Below are 20,770 nucleotides of genomic sequence, written 5' to 3'. Positions count from 1 at the left end.
CAATTACTAACTTAACCAAATAAACCTTGATACTTTTGATGCAACTCCAACATTGCTCTCTGCTTCAACACAGGGGAAAAGGGGAATTTGATTTAGCCAGCAACCATCAAGGGCCCTGACTTTTACAGTCTGCGGATCTGTTGAGCATGAGGGTAACCAGCACAGTGCAGTGGTTACTACCCTTAATAGAAGCATGGGATTACTATTATTAATAATAGAAGCATGGGATTATTATTATGTCCACCTTAATTGCATAATGTCTGTAAAGCCTGTTGCTAATTTATTGTTTATTGTAAACCGAGGTGATGTTTTTTACGTGCCGCGGTATATAAAAAAAACCACTAAATAAATAAATAAATACTACCCTTAACCAATAAACCTTGCTGCTTTTGATGCAACTGCAACATTGCTCTCTGCTTCGAAGGAGGGGGGTGGTGGTGAAAGAAAAGAGGAATTTGGATTCAAGGACAATCAACACGAGCCATGACCTTTTTTTTTTTTACAGTTTGGGGTACTGATGCTGAGATGTTAAGAAAAAAAACACAGGACTGCTTCTACGGCCAAGTCCATGAGCAAAGCATGTCAAGCAAAACTGACTGATACATGGGAGTAACATGCATGGCGTGGCAGATACTACCATGGGAAGATTGCTAGGCAGACTGGATGGATCATCTGGCCTTTTCTGCTGTCATTTCTATGTTTCTGTGTTTATTGAATCTTATTACACATTTACAGAGATATCTAAGTATGAATTTAGGACCTATAGCTAAGATATCTTGCCTTAAAGAAATCCCATCTCCTCTCCTGAGTTATTCTGGATAAATCTGGTAAAATTCAAACCGGCTAAACATAAAAAAAAAAAAAAAAAAAGCAAATTTCTGAAATTTAAACAAATTATTTTACTAAGGTCAGCCAGAGACCAAAAGAGTCCCCCGTTCTAATATTTCAGGTTCAGAATTAAAAAAAAAAAAAAATTGTCAAATTTGTTAATCAGCAGGAAACTGAAGAAGACTGATTTTGAGTGGAATCTCTGAGTAGAAACTGGCAAGAAAAAAAGTTTATTAGCCACAGGAATGGAGTCCAATTCAAAATGTAGAACTTCAAGAAATTACATACTCAAGGATAGCAATGGTGGTTGCCCAATAACTTTAGGAAAATTGTGAATTCAGAGGTTTAGATGTCGTTTTTTTTTTTTTTTAACTTTTAAGTAGTGTCAGAAACATTTTCAAGATGTTATACTGCTTAGAGATTAGTGTGGAGTTTGAACTTCTTATTGTTTATAATCATTGTAATGTATGAGTAATCATATGTTCTTCTATGCCAGTTATGTCCCTATGATTTAGAAGTGGAAATTAGGGTACTTTGTAGGTTTTTTTGCCTTGATTCAGTGGTTCTAAGTCCAGTACTTGGGGGTTACCTGCCCAGTCTGTTTTTCAAAATGTCCACAATGAATATGCATGCAGATCTAGCTTGTGCATATTCTGAAAAACTGACTGGCTGAATGTGCATTCCTGAGAACCTTTGGGTTATGATCCCTCTGAGATTAGCATGAGCTTGGAGCAAGGACCATTTGGCTTCTTTCCCTCATCCCCAGGGAACTACGTTCTTCATAACTCATATTCTGTATCAGATAATAATAGTTTCCAACCTTTGGTGTTTCTGGCTTGATTTTCTGGTTCGCCATCCCTCTTCTCATTCTTTGTCCTTATCTGTCTATTTTTTTTTAAATTTGTGTTCGTCTGGTGTGCTCTCTCCTTTTCTTTTCTATTTCAGTTCTGTCTCTTCCTTCTTTACTCTTTCTTTCTGCAGCAGATATTTTAATACCGTCTTTCTTTTTCTATCTTCTTCTGTTTTTCCCCTTTCCTCCTCTTATTCATCCTACCTTCTCTCCTTTCACCATTTACCTCCTCTTTTTCTTGCACACTCTCCTTCATTCCTCTTATCTTTCTTCATGCATATTATCTTCCTGGATTTCCGTCCCCCTCCCAATCCACGATCCTCTCCTCCATCTTCTGCCATTCTTGGTCCGGTTTCTTCCCTGCATCTTCTTCCTCCTACACCTTTGCTCTAATCTCTCTCCCCCTTTATCTTCTTACCCTTGATATCACCCCACTTTGTGCTCTTCTCTCTCTTCTCATCCTTACTTTTCGCCCCCAACTCCTATTCTCTCCTCGCACACTCTAGCGCCCCCTCCTTCTCTTGCTCTCTCTCCCCTTCTCTTTCTCCCATACAGTTAGTCACTCTCTCTTCTTTACCTCCCTTGATTAGTGCAATCACTGAGGTCTGAAACAGCAAGAGGGACCCCTCCCTTCCCCCCCCCCCCGCCCCTGGCGGAAGCATTTCCTGATTACAGCCATCTGACCCCTCGTCTCACTGCTGATTGGCTCATTATTCTAACCAGAGCCATACAGAGGGGAGATGCAGATGCAGTGAAGTAGCTATAGGCTAAGATGCTTCTCCCCACTGACTCCTGCCTTCCTCCCCTGCATCCCAATGCCTGTTGTCTCTTCCTCCTGTGCTAGAGAAAAAGAAAGCCACATGGGGCAAGGAGCGTATTTAAGATCTGGAGATCCTGAGTGCATTCCTGGAGACCCAGATTTCGGTCTCTAGAGAATAATCTTGGGGTCTGCCTCGACTCTGCGTCTCGGCGGGTCCACCGACGCCTCCAGTCCCTAGCTACTTGGCTCCCATGCTGACCTCTCGACCTGATATTCCACTCCCTGCGCCTCTGCGCTTCTCCAGGGACCCTCAATTGTGCCAAGGCTTCCTAAATCAGTGCAACATGCATTTCTGCCTCCAGCCTACACTCTTCTGGATGAGATGACAAAGACCACCTATATTCTCTCCCTTCTGGATGGGAAAGCCCTGGCCTGGGCATCGCTCTTGTGGGAGTACGCGGACCCTATCCTCCAGGACTTATCCGGCTTTTTAGCCCTCTTCTGCTTCATCTTTGACGACCCAGGTCGGCACTCAGCCTCCAGATCGGCCCTTCTCCATATACGCCAGGGCTCCCGATCACTAACGGATTATGTCATCAAATTCCGGACCCTGACCTCAGAACTTCATTGGGGCTCTGACTGCCTGCGATTCATCTTCCTCGAGGGCTTGGTTGCCCGGATGAAGGATGAACTCGCGGCCCGTGAGTAGCCCAGCTCCCTGGACTCCCTTATCGATCTCTCCGGTGCATTGATCGACATCTTCAGGAGCGCTCCCAAGAGTTGCAGTCCTCCAAGAAACAGGCTCTTGCTTCCTGGCGTCTCCGGCGGTCACCCTTACCTAAGTCGGACCCTGCCTCCTCAGGGTTGGTCGGAGAGGAACCCATGCAATTGGGTCACAGCAAACTCTCTCCTGAGGAATGCCTTTGATGCTGACATTCCAGTCTCTGTTTGTATTGTGGAGGATCTGGCCAAGTCCTAGCCTCTTGCCCAGTGTGACTGGTAAACTCTTGGGCTGAGGTCCTGAAGGAGGACTGCTCCTAGGCCTGTCTTCACCAGCTCCTCCACTAACTCTTCCCGTGACCCTCACGGTAGGATCTCGGGACTTTCATACCCTGGCCCTAGTGGATTCGGGAGCAGAGGGCAACTTCATTCTGAAGCAACTGGTTAATCATCTCCAGATTTTCATATACCGCTCCCCAGTACCCTTGGAGATTTCTTCCATTCAAGGCGAACCCTTGCCAGGCAGGGTTACCCACACCACTGCTCCACTGCAGCTCCTCACCGGCTCTCTGCATGTGGAGTCTCTCACCTACCACATCCTTGACAAGGCCATACACCCTGTGGTCCTTGGTCTACCCTGGCTTCAACAGCACTCTCCCCAGTTCGACTGGGCCATGTTGCAACTTTCCCGTTGGGGTACGTCCTGTCACACCTCCTGCCTTGAAATGTTTGCTCCCCTATGCTGCCTAGTGACATTTATCCTCCCTCCTGGCCTACCACCTCAGTACGCATCCTATGCTGACGTCTTTTCCAAGAAGGCTGCTGGAATGATGCCATCCTCTCCCCCTCCCCCTTTCCTTTCCCCACAATTGCACCAATGAGACCTAACCCTGCTCCCTCCATTCTTTAAGAGCTGGAGAGTTCCCAGAAATGTGGGTGTGCCCCGAGGACTGGGTTGAGAACCACTGCAAGTATTATGCATACATGATGGAGAGCTGTTGAGACCATGTAGTTGTGCCTTCAGAGGTTATATTATGTGGTTATATTTCATTATCAAGAGTAGATTCAGCCTCCAGGCACTTTGTGCATGGAAAGATGACTGGGAAACTGATGTTTCTAGTTCTTATTTATCTTAAAATCATGTAAACCCATTAAAGTCAACATAGGAGAATGTTTTCACCTGTTTAAAAATCTTCTCTTCTAGCTTCCTCTTTGCTGTATATATAAGATTACCTTTCTTAACTGCAAGATTCAGATCTTGACATTATTGTTTTTAAAGGACTATTCTGAGGGTTTCAGATTCACATTAATGCACTATATTTAGGGACCTTCATTGTCTGTTTTTATTCTTTTTTTCCTGAAATTTATCAGGGTGTATTGTAAGAACAAAAACAGGAGAAAAATCAGTTGGAAAAAGACATTTTGGTGGGATAGAAACATAAGAACATGCCATGCTGGATCCAACAGTGGCCAAACCAGGCCATAAGAACCTGCCAGGATAATAAAACATAATGAGATTCTCCCACCCACTCGGCAGCATCCCCATCTCTGTTCTCATCCCCTGCCTAACATGCCCCCTCTCTCTCTTCCCACCCCACTGAGAATCCTCCCCCCCCCCCCCCCCCACCTCCACCTCAACCTCACTGCACCAGCATTCATCCTTACAGGTGGAGGCTCCAGGCTCCTCCTCTCTCCCTCGGCAGCTTGCTTACTGAGGTGCCCTCGCTCTGCAACACTGCACTTCTGCTTTTACGCAGGACCAGGGAGCCTGCTGGAAAGTGCTTCTGGTAGACAGGGCCTGCTTGAAGTGCATTCATGGCACCAGACAGCAGACACTTTGGGTTCTAGGTGGGTGAGGTGGCAGGGCTTGAAACATGGCATTGGTGGCACTGGAAGGTGAATGCTTTCACTGGTGGTGGGCGGGACTTGAAGCAACATGTGCTTTGGCCCACACTAGCTTCCAGCCTTGAAAGGCATCTGCAACTCTGGGACAGCTTTTTAATCAACCTAAAATTAGGGTGAATATCAGTTTAAACCAAATGTTGCCTTTGGGAAAAATCTGAGAATTTATGGGTGAAAATCGGTTTAAACGGAAAACAAAGGACCTTAATTATATTGTTAATTTTAAAGATAGCTTCATACATTGGGAACCAGATGATGGTATGATCTCATTGATACTGTTACATAAGGAAAAATACACTGAAAATTATTTGTAGAGCAAAAATCATATTAAAAAATCAAGCATATTCTAATTTCCTTACATTTCAATGGGAGATCAGAATTTGAATCCTGATCCACAGGCTGAAATGGAGGCCAAGAGAATCTAAACCATTGTACAGCTGTGACTATCTGTGATCAGATTTAAATTGGGGGCATGTACAGGGGACTAAAAGGGGCTGCTGTCTGTGTGTGCTCTGTGATTTAGGCTTTGAATAAAGCTAATTAGGTTATCTAAGAGTAGCTGGGAGTATGACTTCTAACAAGCTCTGGAGATAATATTGTGAATGATTTCATCATTTTCTTTATAAACTTTTATCAAGCTATGTTATGGCTCTGTACACCTTTTGGGAGAGCATTTCAGAAGGGCAATATGTAGATAGCTATGTTGAAAAGCTACTTTATTACATACAGATGATCAGTATAGAAACATAGAAATGACGGCAGAAGAAGAAGACCAAACGGCCCATTCAGTCTGCCCAGCAAGCTTTGCACTTTTTTTTTCTTTTCATACTTATCTGTTACTCTTGGCTCTTAGTAACCCTTTGGTTCTATTTCCCTTCCACCCCCACCATTAATGCAAAGAGCAGTGTTGGAGCTGCATCTAAGTGAAATATCTAGCTTAGTTAGGGGTAGTAACCGCCGCAATAAGCAAGCTACACCCATGCTTATTTGTTTACTCAGACTATGTGATTCAGTCCTTGTTGGTTGTTGTCTGTATATAAATCCACTTTTCTTCATTCCCCCTGTCATTGAAGCAGAGAGCTATGCTGGATATGCACGAAGTATCAGACTTTCTCCCCTGTACATTGTACAAGATTATTTTGCAGCTGTACATGCTGTTGTTTCATAACTGCATATCCCAAAGATCCTTTTCTTTACAAATGAAATAGTAAAATGAGTAGAGGAGTAGCTTAGTGGTTAGAGCACCAGGTCGAGAACCAGGGAAGCCAGGATTCAAATCCTACTATCTTTGTGATCTTGGGCAAATCACTTCACCTTCTATTGCCTCAGGTACAAACATATTTGGAGATGTATCAAGCCGCGGTAGTGCTCTAACGTGCATTACATAGCGTATATTACACTGTAGAGCACTATTTCAGCAATACCATGTGATAATTTGCACGGCCCTGCCCAGGTTCCCTCCCCTGTTACAATGATCTGTTTTGCATGCATGAATAATACAAATGCATGCAAAGCAGGTCATTACTAGGTAATTTGATGAAAATATTTTATTGCGGCCAGCTGAGAAGGTGTGGTCAGCTGCAGTAAAAGAACACCTCCTCTTGAGGATTTGGTAAATGTAACATGGGTCCCCAGGACCCTAACACAGATCCCAAGGCTCCCGCGTTACATTTAAAGTGGCATGAAAACCCTAAAATGCTGCGGCAAAAACTAAAAGTTGAGATGGGGTAAGTGCTGACCCCCTGCTCAACCCAGGGCTACCACTCAAGGTGGCCCTGACGACTCAAAGTAAAAAAATATATATATATTTTACCTACATATGTGGCGACAGCCCCCCAACCCTGCGTTCAGAAATAATTCATTCCCCCCCCCCAAACTCACTAGTGAAAAATCATTGTTGGGGGTATAATGCCCCCTCCTCCCAAAGGAATCAATTTCATTGGGGTTCAGTGGGACACCCCCCCCCCCTTCCCTCTCCCTTCCCCCTCCCAAAGGTATGAAATTCATTGGGACCCCCCCTCCTGCACCCCCCAAACTTTTAAATTGAGAAGATCATCCTGCGATGGGGCCCAATTGGCACTATTTTTCAAAATGGCACCAATCTATCCTTTCCCACATCATTGACTGGGGTAAGGTCTAGGGATTGGATTTAGGCCATTTTATCTAGGTCCGATCCCTGGAACTTACCCCATCACATGATAGGGGCAAGGTCAGGTTGATGCCATTTAAAAAAATGGTGCTGACTGGATTGGGTACTAGGGGGTGCCTGGGCCCTATCATGCAAGTTTCTTATTTTAAAGGTTCAGGGAGGGTGAGAGGGTCCCACTGAACCCCAATGAATTTATTTGATATCTTCTTAGTTCTTAATTCTTAGTTCTTAAAATGCCATACTGGGTCAGACCAAGGGTCCATCAAGCCCAGCATCCTGTTTCCAACAGTGGCCAATCCAGGCCATAAGAACTTGGCAAGTACCCAAAAACTAAGTCTATTCCATGTTACCATTGCTAATGGCAGTGGCTATTCTCTAAGTGAACTTAATAGCAGGTAATGGACTTCTCCTCCAAGAACTTATCCAATCCTTTTTTAAACACAGCTATACTAACTGCACTAACCACATCCTCTGGCAACAAATTCCAGAGTTTAATTGTGCGTTGAGTAAAAAAGAACTTTCTCCGATTAGTTTTAAATGTGCCACATGCTAACTTCATGGAGTGCCCCCTAGTCTTTCTATTATCCGAAAGAGTAAATAACCGATTCACATCTACCCGTTCTAGACCTCTCATGATTTTAAACATCTCTATCATATCCCACCTCAGCCGTCTCATTATTTATTTATTTATTTATTGTTTCTATATACCGACATTCGATCTCAATCGAGATATCACACCGGTTTACATTCAGGTACGGTAGGTATTTCTCTATCCCCAGAGGGCTTACAGTCTAGGTTTTTGTACCTGAGGCAATGGAGGGTAAAGTGACTTGCCCAAGGTCACAAAGAGCGACAGCAGGACTCGAACCCTGGTCTCCTGGTTCTCAGTCCACTGCTCTAACCACTAGGCTATTTCTCCTCCTCTCTTCTCCAAGCTGCCCTTGGGGGGGGGGGGGGGCAGAGGGATAGATGTCCCACTGAACCCAGAGAATTTTTTTTATATCTGAGGGGGAGGGGGAGCACAGTACCTCCAAACTATGTTTTTCACTGGTGTGTGTGTGTGTAGGGGGGGGGTGTCTTTTTTCCCTGTTAGGTGTTGGGGTCACCTTGAGTGGTGGCCTCATGTTGAACCAGAGGTCAGCCCTGACTCCCTGCTCAGCGTTTTCTTTCTGTGGGCACCTTCCACGAAAAAACATTGTGGCTTAGTAGCTCTAGGAGTTGAATTGTAAGCTCTCTGGGGACAGGGAAAATTTGTACAGTACCTAAATGTAACTCATCTTGAACTATCAATAAAGATGCATGAACTACATATATGTAAATATATTATGCTCGTAGGGATCTTTGTTTTCAGTATTTATTTTGTTTTTACTAGGAATTGCTCTGTTTCTTATAACAAAAATGATTATCTCAGTTTTGTTCTAGTTGTAATGAACTGACAAATTCCTGGGGAGAAAAAAAATCAAAACTGAAAATGAAGATCCTGATTTTTATAGCATATTTTAAAGCTAGTCTTAAAGCCAGGCAACTGTTCTGTTCTATAATAATATGCATTATACAATAGAGAAACGTCTACCTAAAATGTGTACATCACTTGACATTTTGATGAAAGATTTTATTAGCAAGGTATCTGTACAAATAAAATGTTTGAAGTAGACATGACAAGCTTCTTTTAGAAAACTGTCCCAAAAATAGCAGGAGAACATCTTCCGATGCTGCAGAGGTTGAGGAAAACAGGGCAGCATTTCTGGATCAGGATTCTTCCATGAAGGAAAGGAAAGCTGTAAGGCGTAAGTGGAATCATGCACATACTGGCTCAAAAACAGAATATCCACAACTGGAGATAGGTCCAAAACAGAATTTATGGAAGACAAAATACAAAATTCTGAAATTCAGCCTGTAGCACAAAAATACAATTTCTTATGGCTTCTTGAGTCAATTAGTAGGAAACAGGATCCATCTCTAGTTCTCAATGGGGCAAGCTCTCCCTTTACACCCCGCAGAAACTGAAGAAGCTTCCTTTCCCACTTGCAAAGTTTGACGATACTTGGTTGATGTCTTCAGGCTCCCAAACAAGCTTGCCTACTCCTGAGATCAGAATGGAGACAGATTCCTTACAGAGCACTGCAGACTATGGGACCCCTCCGGGAATCCATTGAACTGCTTGAGAGGACACCTCCCAATCGAAAGGAAAGGCAATATTCCTTTTCCCTCTTGGATTTAAGGAGAGCCACAGCCCTTTCAGTCCCTCCCTCTTATCACTGAACTCCACCCACTGATTCAGGGAGTCGCCTTTTCTAGTTGTGGACCAGTGACCCACCCACAATAGAGGCAGTGCATGCAAATATATTTCAAGCATATTCATTGTGGATATTACGAAAACCAGACCTGTTTGTGATGTTCCAGGACTGGAGTTGCTGTAGGGAATGGACCATGTCGCTAAACACTTTTTAGTATATACACCCCTGGAACTTCGCATCCCAGGAATTTTGTACATTCTAAATAATATAGTGAGGTCTAGTCATCCTTATACTCATCCCTGCCAAAAAAGGTAAAAATTTTTGAAACAATCTGCATACACTTTTCAGCAATACACCATACTACAGAAATTTACAGCATACAGAAACAAGTAATATAATCTATTGCGCAGATGGCATTGAGGTGATTCACACTAAATGGCTATATTAGCACCTCTGCACATGTACTACACCTTGGAATAATGGAAATTACCTCCTGCAAATAAGTAGGAATACATTACATTTTCACACATTATCAATCAACACATTCTTCTTCTTAGCCAAAGGAAAAATTACAGAAAAGAGAAGAATTTTATAGTGTTCCTGCAGACCTTTCAGGAAAATGAACAAAAAGAAACGACATAGCAATGTCCTTATTCTAAAAGTGTACCAAAAATTTGGGAAGGCAGCTGATGTTGCTCTGTGTGGAAAGGAGAGAAACACAGCCTCTACTTTACTCTAAACCAAGAGTTTAACCGTACTTGAACCGAAGCCCTAGAACCATTGTGTATCCTCACAAGGGTAATTAGTCTAAGACAATTTAAATATCAGTATAATCTGCTGAGTAGAGAAAATACACATTTTTTAACATCTTAAAAGCTGAGTTAGAGAAAATATACTACCATGAAAAATGGGACATTGGCTCTGTGGTTTAGAGATCAAAAGGCATGCAACTTTAAAAAAAATATTATATCTCCAGTTTAAAGATTCTAGAAAACTCCTACTGATTGGTCACCTGGGAAAGGTGAGAAACTACTCAAAATGTATTATACTTTTAAGAATCTTTACATCATCCCTTTCTCTGATCCCAGAAGTTAGGCTGAAAAGAAAACAGGATTAAGAGCAGATGGCATCCTTCAGACTTGAATTCTATGACAAGCAGAAAAAAATAAGATTCATATGACACCAAAAACATATAAAACATATAAAATACACAAGAAAATAATTGCAGTTGAAAAAAAAAGAGACAATTCTTGAACAGGTTTTTTATGTTTCATAATTTTTAAAAATATTTTTTCCAGAACACTTTATATATTTTTTCTTGTTTTCAAACAGTTTGTGATATTTTTTTTCTACTACAAAACTGCATTGTTTATGTAAATAAAAAGGTTTCACCAGCAATATGATCACTGACAATTGTCCCTCCAAAACAAACAGCTTCAAAATAACTCCTTAAAACAGGTTTTCTTTACTTTCTGGTTTTCGGCTTTCTTCAGCAATGAGCTGGTTATCTAATTCAGGGATTTGGTTCCCCTTTTTTGTAACAAAAATCTATTAATTCCAATTTAGGTATCTGGAATACCTCATTAGGTTTCTAAACACATTGCAACATTTGTTCACTTCTAGAGAAATCTTGCAACGGGCAAGTGAAACAGGAACTGGAGCAATTTCAGAAACGTATATGGGCTGTACAAGCAGGATTGAAGATATTCAGTGTGATGCCTCAAGCAGGATCTTGGTACTAGAGATAACTATGTTGTCTCCCATCAGATTCCATTATCACCAAGGCACCTTTTTTTTTTCTTCCCCCAGACATTTCTCCTGACTTTCCATTACTCATATTGTCACTCAGTGGTAGTCTGTTCAAGATGGTGTTCTTTGGGTAATGTTGGGTAGGCCACATCCATCCAAATTCTCTGGTAGATTTAATTTCTCATTCTCTCATCTTGCTTCAATTCCATGAACGACAGTGGGATGGGCACTCTCCACACTATACATTCTTCTCGGGATCAATTAGCTTTTTCCAACTAAGGCATGTAAATTCAATCCATGGACTACTCGTTAGTGCATTAGGAATAAGTGTGCTGATTAGGACCAACTCCAAATTTTCCCTGGGACCAGTAAAGTTTCCTTGGGGCAACCCCAACCTCCTCTTTTCTTTGAAACAATGCTGGAGTTAGAAGCTACAGCAAGTTCTAGGCTGGCAATAGACCAGTCTGGGAATATACCAGAAAAGGATATAATCCTATAATCAAGATTCTTAATGCTAGATCCACATAGTCCTGCATAGTTTCCAATTTAGGCATTCCAGTATAAAAGTCTTTCTTTATAGAGCACAAGCAAATGCTCATTACAAATACCTTCCACACATTAAGCCCACAGTATGTGAATGGGGACTCAGGTCCAAAATTTGTGTATGTCATTGAATAGCTTGTCTCTGACCTCTGATCCAGGTATCTCACTTGTCAATGTCCATAAAGGCTCCTGGTTCAAGGTCCTGTCCTAGGGAATTCAGAAACTGATGGACTCCAACAGGCTCCTCATACATTAATAAATCCCCCATAATTCCTGACTCCTCTTCTACCAAAAGCCCTCTTCCTGCTACCAGCATCTCATCTTCCCTGGGCACAACATGATTTTTGGAGGTACATGAACCACCAGCACTCATTCCGCTGTCCTAGGTTCCGATTCTGTCACCATTTTCCTGGTGCGCCATCCAAGAGTGGAATGTTACAAGGATCAGCTCTGGATCCAGTTCTGTTCAGTACTTTCACAAGGGATATTGCAGAATGGCTAGTGGGGAATGCTTGTCACTTTGCAGATAATACAAATTCTCTGCATCAAGGTGCACACTCCAGGTGCAAGGGGCAAACGTGGAGTTATCTAAAAGAGCTTCAGGAATAGTTGAGAATTTAGCAACAAGTTTTAATACAAAATAGTGCAGAATTATACACTTGGGGTTCAGAAATTCAAAGGTGATGGCATTACATGAAGAGGTAGAGGTATTGATATGCACCAAACAGGAGAGAGATCTGAAAATTGTTATATTGGATCGCAGTTTTCACACAGTGTGACAACGCAGTGATGATTGCCAAAATGAATTCTAGAGTACATAGGGAAAGGTATATCCAAAATAGAAAAAAAATGAAGTAATAACTTTGTACAAATAGTTGATGAGACCTCATCTTGAGTAATATGGAGGCTGCTTCTCCAAAGGATACAGAGTAGAAGCAGGCAAGAGAAGTGCTAGCAAAATAGTGCAGAGGCTGCATGATGAGACTTATGAGGTGAAATGTAACTAATCTAAATATGTGTAGCCTAGAGAAGAGGTGGGGGTGGAAAGATTGATATATTTCCATATGCTTTAAAGGAAATGGGAATCAAAAGTGGTGGGGATGGCTGAGAAAAAGAGCAAGGGGAACTGTAAGGGGGAGGGGAAGAGGCTTAAAAGTGAGAGGTGGAGCAGATAAGGCCAGAAGAAAGGGGTAGGGAGGTGGGGGAAGTCCAAGAGTTGGAGGCTGAAAGGTGTGAACATTGGAAGAAAAGGTGGAAAGGATGAGAGTATGTGTGATTGGGGTAGTTTAGAGAGAGGAGGAGGAGAAGTCTAAAAGAAAAAAAGGAAGGAGGCCACTATTTATTGTATTTATATGCTGCCTATCCATGATTCTAAGAGGCTCACAAAATAAAACATTGAAAATTACAGTAATATGATGTGTAAAGAACTAAAATTTCTGAGACTACATTAAACAGTATGGTGGTTTTTGATCCAAACAAAACATTCTTGAGAGCCAAGTGGTAGAATGTCACTTGTGCTATAATGGTGTTGGTTGCTCAGGAGAGAGGTTGAAGGAATTCTAAATAGGAAGGCCTTGAAAAGCTTCTTAAATTCCTTGAAACTAGTTTTCCTTGTGGAATGCAACTGGCAGCTGACGCCACCAAGTCATTACCTTACATATAGGAGCCTCTCTCTGGATTTATCAAGCCTCATCAGTCGGTAGCTTGGTATGTCTAAGAGATGCTGCATTGGCTGATCTAAATTTCTTGATGGACTGTGAACTTTGAACATGGCATGGATACTGGTAGATGTGTTATGGCAAATGGCTTTAAATACCATTGTGAGGATTTTGAATTGAATCCTCCATATAACTGGCAATCAGTGAAGAGAATATAAGATCGGTGTATGGTCAAATCTCGAGGAGCCCAGGAGTAGCCTTGCTGCTGAATTTTGAACTAATTGTAGGGCTTTTATTGTGTAATGTGGTAAACTGAATTACAATGATTGAGTTTGGAAATAATTAGTAACTGTAAAACTGTTGTGAAGTCATTAGGTTCCAAATATGATTTCAATTTGCATAGCGTTCTTAATTTCCAGAACAACTGTTGAATGGTTTTAATGATGTGAGATTTAAAAGAAAGACTGGGATCAAAAATAACTCCAAGATTTCTAATTTCCTTCATAAAGGAATGTTACTAACTTCAAATATGAAGAATGGAGGATAGGTATTTTGAAATCTGCTTGAATGAATAATCTGTTTTGAAAGATTGAGTGACACTCTATTACTAATTAATCAACTTAATTGCAGTCATGTAGATGTATATTAAATCAATGGTAGATTTGGTATTACATGTGGTAGGGAAGAAGAACTATATATCAGCACAGAGACTGCAATCTAAATGTAGGCCAAAGAGAAGCTTGCAAATCATCTTCAAATATAGGGCCTCATTTACTAAGTATTTTTCCCATAGAGACAGGATGGAAGAAAAGCCTTAGTAAATCAAACCCATAGATTGAATAAAGTGGCAGAAAGAGCTAAACCGTGTGGTATCTAATTTGTTGAGAGCGTCATGACAGGTAGTTTTGAAACCATTCAAGGACTTTACCAACAGTTCCTATTTGGGTTTATTGATGACCAAGTATGACATGGTGTTGAAGGCAGCAGAGATTTCTGATGACACCAGTACGAAATTTGTGTCGTCGAAAACCCTTCAAATATTGTTGATATTGGACCTGATTAGATATTCATTGTTATGTTTTGGGCAAAAACCAAATTGGAATGGGTCTAAAATGTTATCAATGAAAGCCTAAAGTTGTTTTAGATCTGTGGCTTCTATGACCTTTGCTAGAAATGGAGTGGAGGAAATTGGATGGTAATTGAAGAAATCTAGGTCTATGCTTGCAGGTTGACAGTGGCAGAGTAGCATTCAGCAAGGCTACAGGGACCTCAATCACTGGTTCTCAACCTAGTCCTTGGAACACATCCAGCCAGTTGGATTTTCAGAATATCTATAGTGAATATGCATATGAGAGAATTGCATACACTGCCTTCATTGTATACAAAGCAATTTTATGCATATTCATTTTGAATATCCTGAAAACTAAACTGGGTGCGTGCCAAGGACTGGTTTGAGAACCACTGATATAGATGGCCAATGTTCAAGTAACAACCTCAATAGTTTTGGTAACTGTATAAATGCTTATAAAGTTTGGTAAGTGAACGGGGATGCTGGGTGTTGGATTAAGTATTTGAACTTGCAGGTTCATCTACTCAGGATAGCAGTGGACCAATGAGGAAAACAAAAAATGACTTGGATAAGGAGTAATATCCTACAAGGTTCAAGCTTCTTCAGCTGGGTAGACTAGGATGATCCTGTTGTTCCTTATCTGCCAGCATCTACTGTATTGTGAAGTAAAGAATATTTGCGGGGTGATGGAGAGGTGAGAGGCTTGAAAGATCAGGGAGAACTGGAGAGGAAAGTGGTGAAAAGGTGGTAATGGGAGGAAGAAAGTTTGAGAAAAGGATGAAAAGAACATGAAAAAACTGTCAGATGGAGGAAGAAGTGACTGACACATGTAAAGGTAAAATGGAAAGAAAAGCAAGGATAGGAAAGACAGACAGAATATGTAAAATAAAGGAAATGTAAGTAAAAGTATAGAAGTTTATTTTCAATTTATTGAATGTTGTGATTTTATTTTTTATATTTTATGTATATTAAAATTATATATAATTACTGATAAGTGACACTGTTCTCTGGTTAACTATTCTATTTTTGATATTTTTTTGAAGGAAGACTTGGGAACTGGCAACTTGTAAGGTAGATGAGGAAGGAAAGTGAATCAGTTTGAGAGAGCTACATTGAGGAGGAGATGGAAGGGAGTTTGGGTAATGGAAGAGAGAAGAAGAAAGTGGAGTGGTAGGGTTGGGAAAGCAGGAGTAGGAGGATACATAAAAGGGTAGATGTGGAGAGACTCAATGACAGGAAGAGGGGAGAGCAACTCAGGTGTGTGTTTTTGCAAATTGCAGAAAAGGGGCTTTTATAAACTCTCCTACGCCACTTTTCAGTAACCCACATAGGGCTGATCTACAGCTCCTAAGAATTTGGTTGATTTCTAACTTTGAGCAAAATTTCAGCAATCATGCTTTCTACATACAAGAATATTAAAATGCATTGGTAAATTGTATTTGTGCATGTTTTTTTAACCTAGTTTCTAAGGCTTTTGAGATCTGTATGGGGAGCGGGGAGGCAAAGGTTAAGAGAGTCAGTGTGCGTGTGTAAGTCTCTAATAACTTTTGAGTTTCGAGACGTGAGGGAGAGTATGAGAATTTTGACAGGGTATTGTTTTGGGGGTGGGAGGGTGGGGATCCATGCATTCACAATGAGAGCATGCATCCTGGAAAGTAGACTCCAGTGGTTCTGGGTAAAACGTTTTGCTTAAGAAATAGTGTTGAGAGTGTACACAGGGAGATGATGTGTTATGCCTGTAAACATGTTGATTTAAGTTACTAGGCACTGTGCTGTGAATTTACATCTTGCTGCATTCAGAATAGTGGCTATCAACCATTTGATCAAATTGTTTTTGTTTTAAATCAACAGTCATATTATGCATTGTAAGCAGAATGAATTTTAAAAAATACTTGTAGATAAACAATTATTCTACACTGTGGGGCGGATTTTAAAACGAGCGCGAATAGCCTACTTTTGTTTGCGCTCCAGGCGCAAACAAAAGTACGCTGGATTTTAGTAGATACGCGCGGAGCCGCGCGTATCCGCTAAAATCCTGGATCGGCGCGCGCAAGGCTATCGATTTCGTATAGCCGGCGCGCGCCGAGCCGCGCAGCCTACCCCCGTTCCCTCCAAGGCCGCTCCGAAATCGGAGCGGCCTCGGAGGGAACTTTCCTTTGCCCTCCCCTCACCTTCCCCTCCCTTCCCCAACCTAACCCACCCGCCCGGCCCTGTCTAAACCCCCCCCTTACCTTTGTCGGGGGATTTACGCCTCCCTCTGGGAGGCGTAAATCCCCGCGCGTCAGCGGGCCTCCTGCGCGCCGGGACGCGACCTGGGGGCGGGTCCAGAGGGCGTGGCCACGCCCCGGGCCGCCCCGGGCCGTAGCCACGCCCCCGTACCCGCCCCCAAAACGCCGCGACGACCGGGCACGCCCCCGACACGCCCCCCTCGGAGAACCCCGGGACTTACGCGAGTCCCGGGGCTCTGCGCGCGCCGGGAGGCCTATGTAAAATAGGCTTCCCAGCGCGCAGGGCCCTGCTCGTGTAAATCCGCCCGGTTTTGGGCGGATTTACGCCAGCAGGGCTCTGAAAATCCGCCCCTTTGTAATTACCTTTACTATTAGCCATTATTGGTAGTGATCTTGGTCTGTTACATGAAGAGCCTTTTGAAAGTGAGATTTCCCATCTATATAGTAGATCTTATGTTGTAAAGGAATGAGTTGAGTGAAACTGTATACAATAAAGTTTATTTCTATAATTTCAAGATGAGTATTAGCAAAGATGCTTTTCTGATGTGCTAGTTGATTAATACTCCAGCAAAATAATGTGTGAGCTTGTGAATGCATTTCAACGTCTAAGTATAATTTAGATTCCTTTTTTTGTGGGGTGGGAATCAGGAGGAAGACAATGAGGTTCATGTGTGTAGCTCTGTTGCAGTAAATTAACAAGGAAATACTGCAGAACATCATGCTGCCTCATCTTTCTAATCCAAATTGCCCCATGATAATTTGGATGAAAATTTTGTATTCTTTATTGCAGGAGGTACTGAAACAGTTGCAGGGAAGTATTGAAGATGAAGCTATGGCATCTTCTGGACAAATTGATTTGCTGGAGCGACTTAAAGGTGTGTCCTGTGATTTGTGTTGAAAGATGAATGTCAGTCTTATGCTTGTCTGTACATAGTATTTGTAGTACTGGAAATTGTCAAATTTATCATTTACCTAAAGGAATTCATGGGCAAAGAAGCAGAAGATCAATGATCCTGCTTTTCTCATTGACACTTATGACCTTGAGCTATTTAACTCCATATGTCTTACATACCCACTTAGATTTTAAACTATTTAGGAGTAGGGATTGGTCCTTACGTGTACCTTTATAGAGTTATATAAATGCCAAAATACATACAAATTCTGTACTGTTGTGTGACCATTAAGTCTTATCCATATTGTTTATCAAGGTTTTACCACTACAGTCATAGAATAAGAACATAAGGAATGCCAAGCTGAGTCAGATCAAGGCCCAGCATTTTGTCTCCAACAATGGCCTATCGGGTCACAAGTACCCAGCAGATCCCAAAAAGTAAACCTATTTCTCTGACAGGCCGGACTAAATTAGCCATGACACTTGGGTGACATCATCCGACTGCACTGAATGGACTTTTCTCTCCTAGCTCATAGAGCTTTTGTTCTACTGAGCATGCATGGAAGTTCCCATATATGTGCTGCCTCGTGAGTCCCTCAGTCTTTTTTTGTCTGAGCATCTGCATGGATGTGTGCCCTCTCTCTAATTTTTTTAATGCTTTATAGTTTTTTATTGATCTAACTTACTTTGAGTGGTTTGCTGCCTTGGCAGCCCCTCAACTGCACTTTTCAGCGCTACTAAATAAAGCAGAAAGTTAGCAAAATTTAAAAAAGGAAATCTAATATGTCCTACTCCAAGAAGGCTGCCTTATTGAGTTCCAGGATTGCATGTGTGAGTGAAAGATACCCATCACTGATGACCACAATATTTGTTATAAATGACTGGGGCCAGACCACGACATAGCTAACTGCTATGACTGTGGCCAGATGTCACCAAGGTCCCACAGGAACAGGGTCTAGAAGATGGAAGAACTTTGCAGGTCAGTGAAAAGCTGGAATTGTTCCTCCATTTGGAGCATGGCCTCCTCGGGCTATCTCTTTGCCGAGTTGAGCAGAAGCTCCTCAAGCAAAGCTCTCCCTTCTACGGTGCTGATTTCTATCTCCACTGGGATTGAGCAAGGCATGAAAGCACTGCAAACAAGGGGCAGTGAGCCCTTCACAGGCTCTGCAGGTTTCATTGATGCATAAGAAAAAGAAGTGTCATGCATCGGAGCCAGCAGCATAGTCACCACTGCCACAGTTGAGATCACAATCAGTCCCATTGGTACACCTGACATCCTTGATACACTAGGCCCCAGCACCATTTACAAATTGCTACACTAGGCCCTTGGCACATTGATGCATTGGACCTCAGGCTCCATATTCTCATGAAAACACTTGGCTCTGATTCAACCAATGCAACTCTTCACTCCTTTGACATATTCAGCATCAGATCCATCCGTATTCTGGCCACTGGCGCAAGTGAAGCACCAGTCCCTGGTCCCATCAGTGCACTCAATATATTCAAGGCAGAAATGATCATTGAGAGGCCCTGAAGTTGATTCACTATACTCACATCTCTTCATGTGGTCATCCTTATCTCCGTCCCATCTGTTTGAGCAAGGACTTTGGAGATGCCAGATCTGATATGATTTGTAGTGCCTCTGCTCGTCTTGCATCCACCATTTGAGTTGATCCAGGAGAAGGGGGCACCCTCCTGGAGTCCATTAAGAGCTTCTTAAGAGGAAAAACCCTTTACTTAACAAAGATCTTTACTGTATATAATGAACCTTACAATTGATAACTACTATATAAAGTCAACTTACACTACATGATAAGATGATTTGATGTTTATGCAACATGACCCATGTTTATGTACCTATCCCATGATTCTGTAAACCGTTTTGATGGCGAAACTGAATGACGGTATAAAAAACACGATAAATAAATACTTGTTTTAGAAGATGATGTCTCTTCCCCCTACTCCTGATCAGAGGACACAGCAGCCCACAGACAGGTAACAGAATTGGTGGAGATTTTCTTTACCTCACTGGCACCTCACTGGAGGGCATTTTAAATCTTTCCTATCCAGAGTAATGGATTTGTTCACTCAAGAGGGAGAGGTCCTCTTGCCTCCACACCTTGGAAGCTCCCATCAGAAATCCCACTGGCAGGATCTTGTCCCCAACCATCCCTCTCTGTGAAGGTAGCTAGCCAATCTGAGGCAGGAACATCAGACACTGCCATCTGGAGCATACCCCAGGAACATTCTCCTCCAAGATGACTGAGGCTCCCCACCCTATTTGCCTTCATCATTACTGGGGTCATAAGTTAGTGTCTCTTCACCTTTCAGTTCCAAGGAATGGTTTATGGGGATTCCCTTCGACCTCCTACCTGATCATCGGAGTATTCTTTGGCCACCAGAAGACCTCTTGTATTCCAAATTCTTGGACAAGCTGAATAAAGTGATCAGAAGTAACATCGATAAGGATAAGGACCCCCACACCAAGGTTTTTGGACCTTCCAGATTCTGGAAGCTCCATCTGAGCCTGCAGCAATCCAGGTTTACTCGATCCTATTGGATTTACAAATGAGAATGTGGGAGAATCTGGCATCCTCGCCCCAGTAGCTAGAAAACTGGAGCTCAAATATAGAGTCAGTAAACAGGGTTTGGCATTGTCCAGCTACTGTTCCAGTTTGTGTGATCCAAACCCACATCCTTCTGACCCCCCTCAGCCAGCTCTCTTCACCCTGGAGATGCATTCCCCGTCATACTCATGTGCTCCTTCTGCAGCATCCATGTCAGTGCCACCAGCTGAAGAGTCTCCCTGGATCAGGGCCTCTACTGGCATTGTCTGACATCACGTGATGGGTCTCCTCCCGCCTGGCACCTGGACCTCTCAATCAATGCCAGCTTGGCCTTGATAGCCACCCTGGTGTTGCTCATCCACTGTTCTGGTCATCACTGAGAGACTGCTGACATCCTTGGCAATGCCCTCCCAGATCTTCCTCTTGATCTTCAAGGATGGCTTCTGACCAAAGAGTGCACTGTGCTTCTCACAGACTTAATGCACTAGAAGGCTCTTTTCTTCCTCTGTGAAGCACACATCGTATTTGACGTAGAATCTCTTCCAGCTGTTGGCTGCTGGTTCCTACTTGCTCATTGTTCGCAGATGTTGGTGTGAGTCTGATATAGGTCCCTACCTC

General features: G+C 42.5%; 1 protein-coding gene across 1 annotated transcript in view; it reads left to right on the top strand.

Moving 5' to 3' along the window:
• Positions 1 to 20,770, top strand: part of LOC115073295 (adenomatous polyposis coli protein-like) — a 459,579-nt gene that overhangs the window by 244,524 nt on the left and 194,285 nt on the right. Inside the window, 1 exon segment of the mRNA XM_029571606.1 lies at positions 17,484 to 17,568. Coding sequence (XP_029427466.1) covers positions 17,484 to 17,568 — 85 coding nt within the window.

This window comes from Rhinatrema bivittatum, chromosome 1, assembly GCF_901001135.1.
Source record: "Rhinatrema bivittatum chromosome 1, aRhiBiv1.1, whole genome shotgun sequence".
Classification (NCBI taxonomy): Eukaryota; Metazoa; Chordata; class Amphibia; order Gymnophiona; family Rhinatrematidae; genus Rhinatrema; species Rhinatrema bivittatum.
Note: the sequence above shows the minus strand (reverse complement) of the source record. Positions and strands in the feature narration are given on the sequence as shown.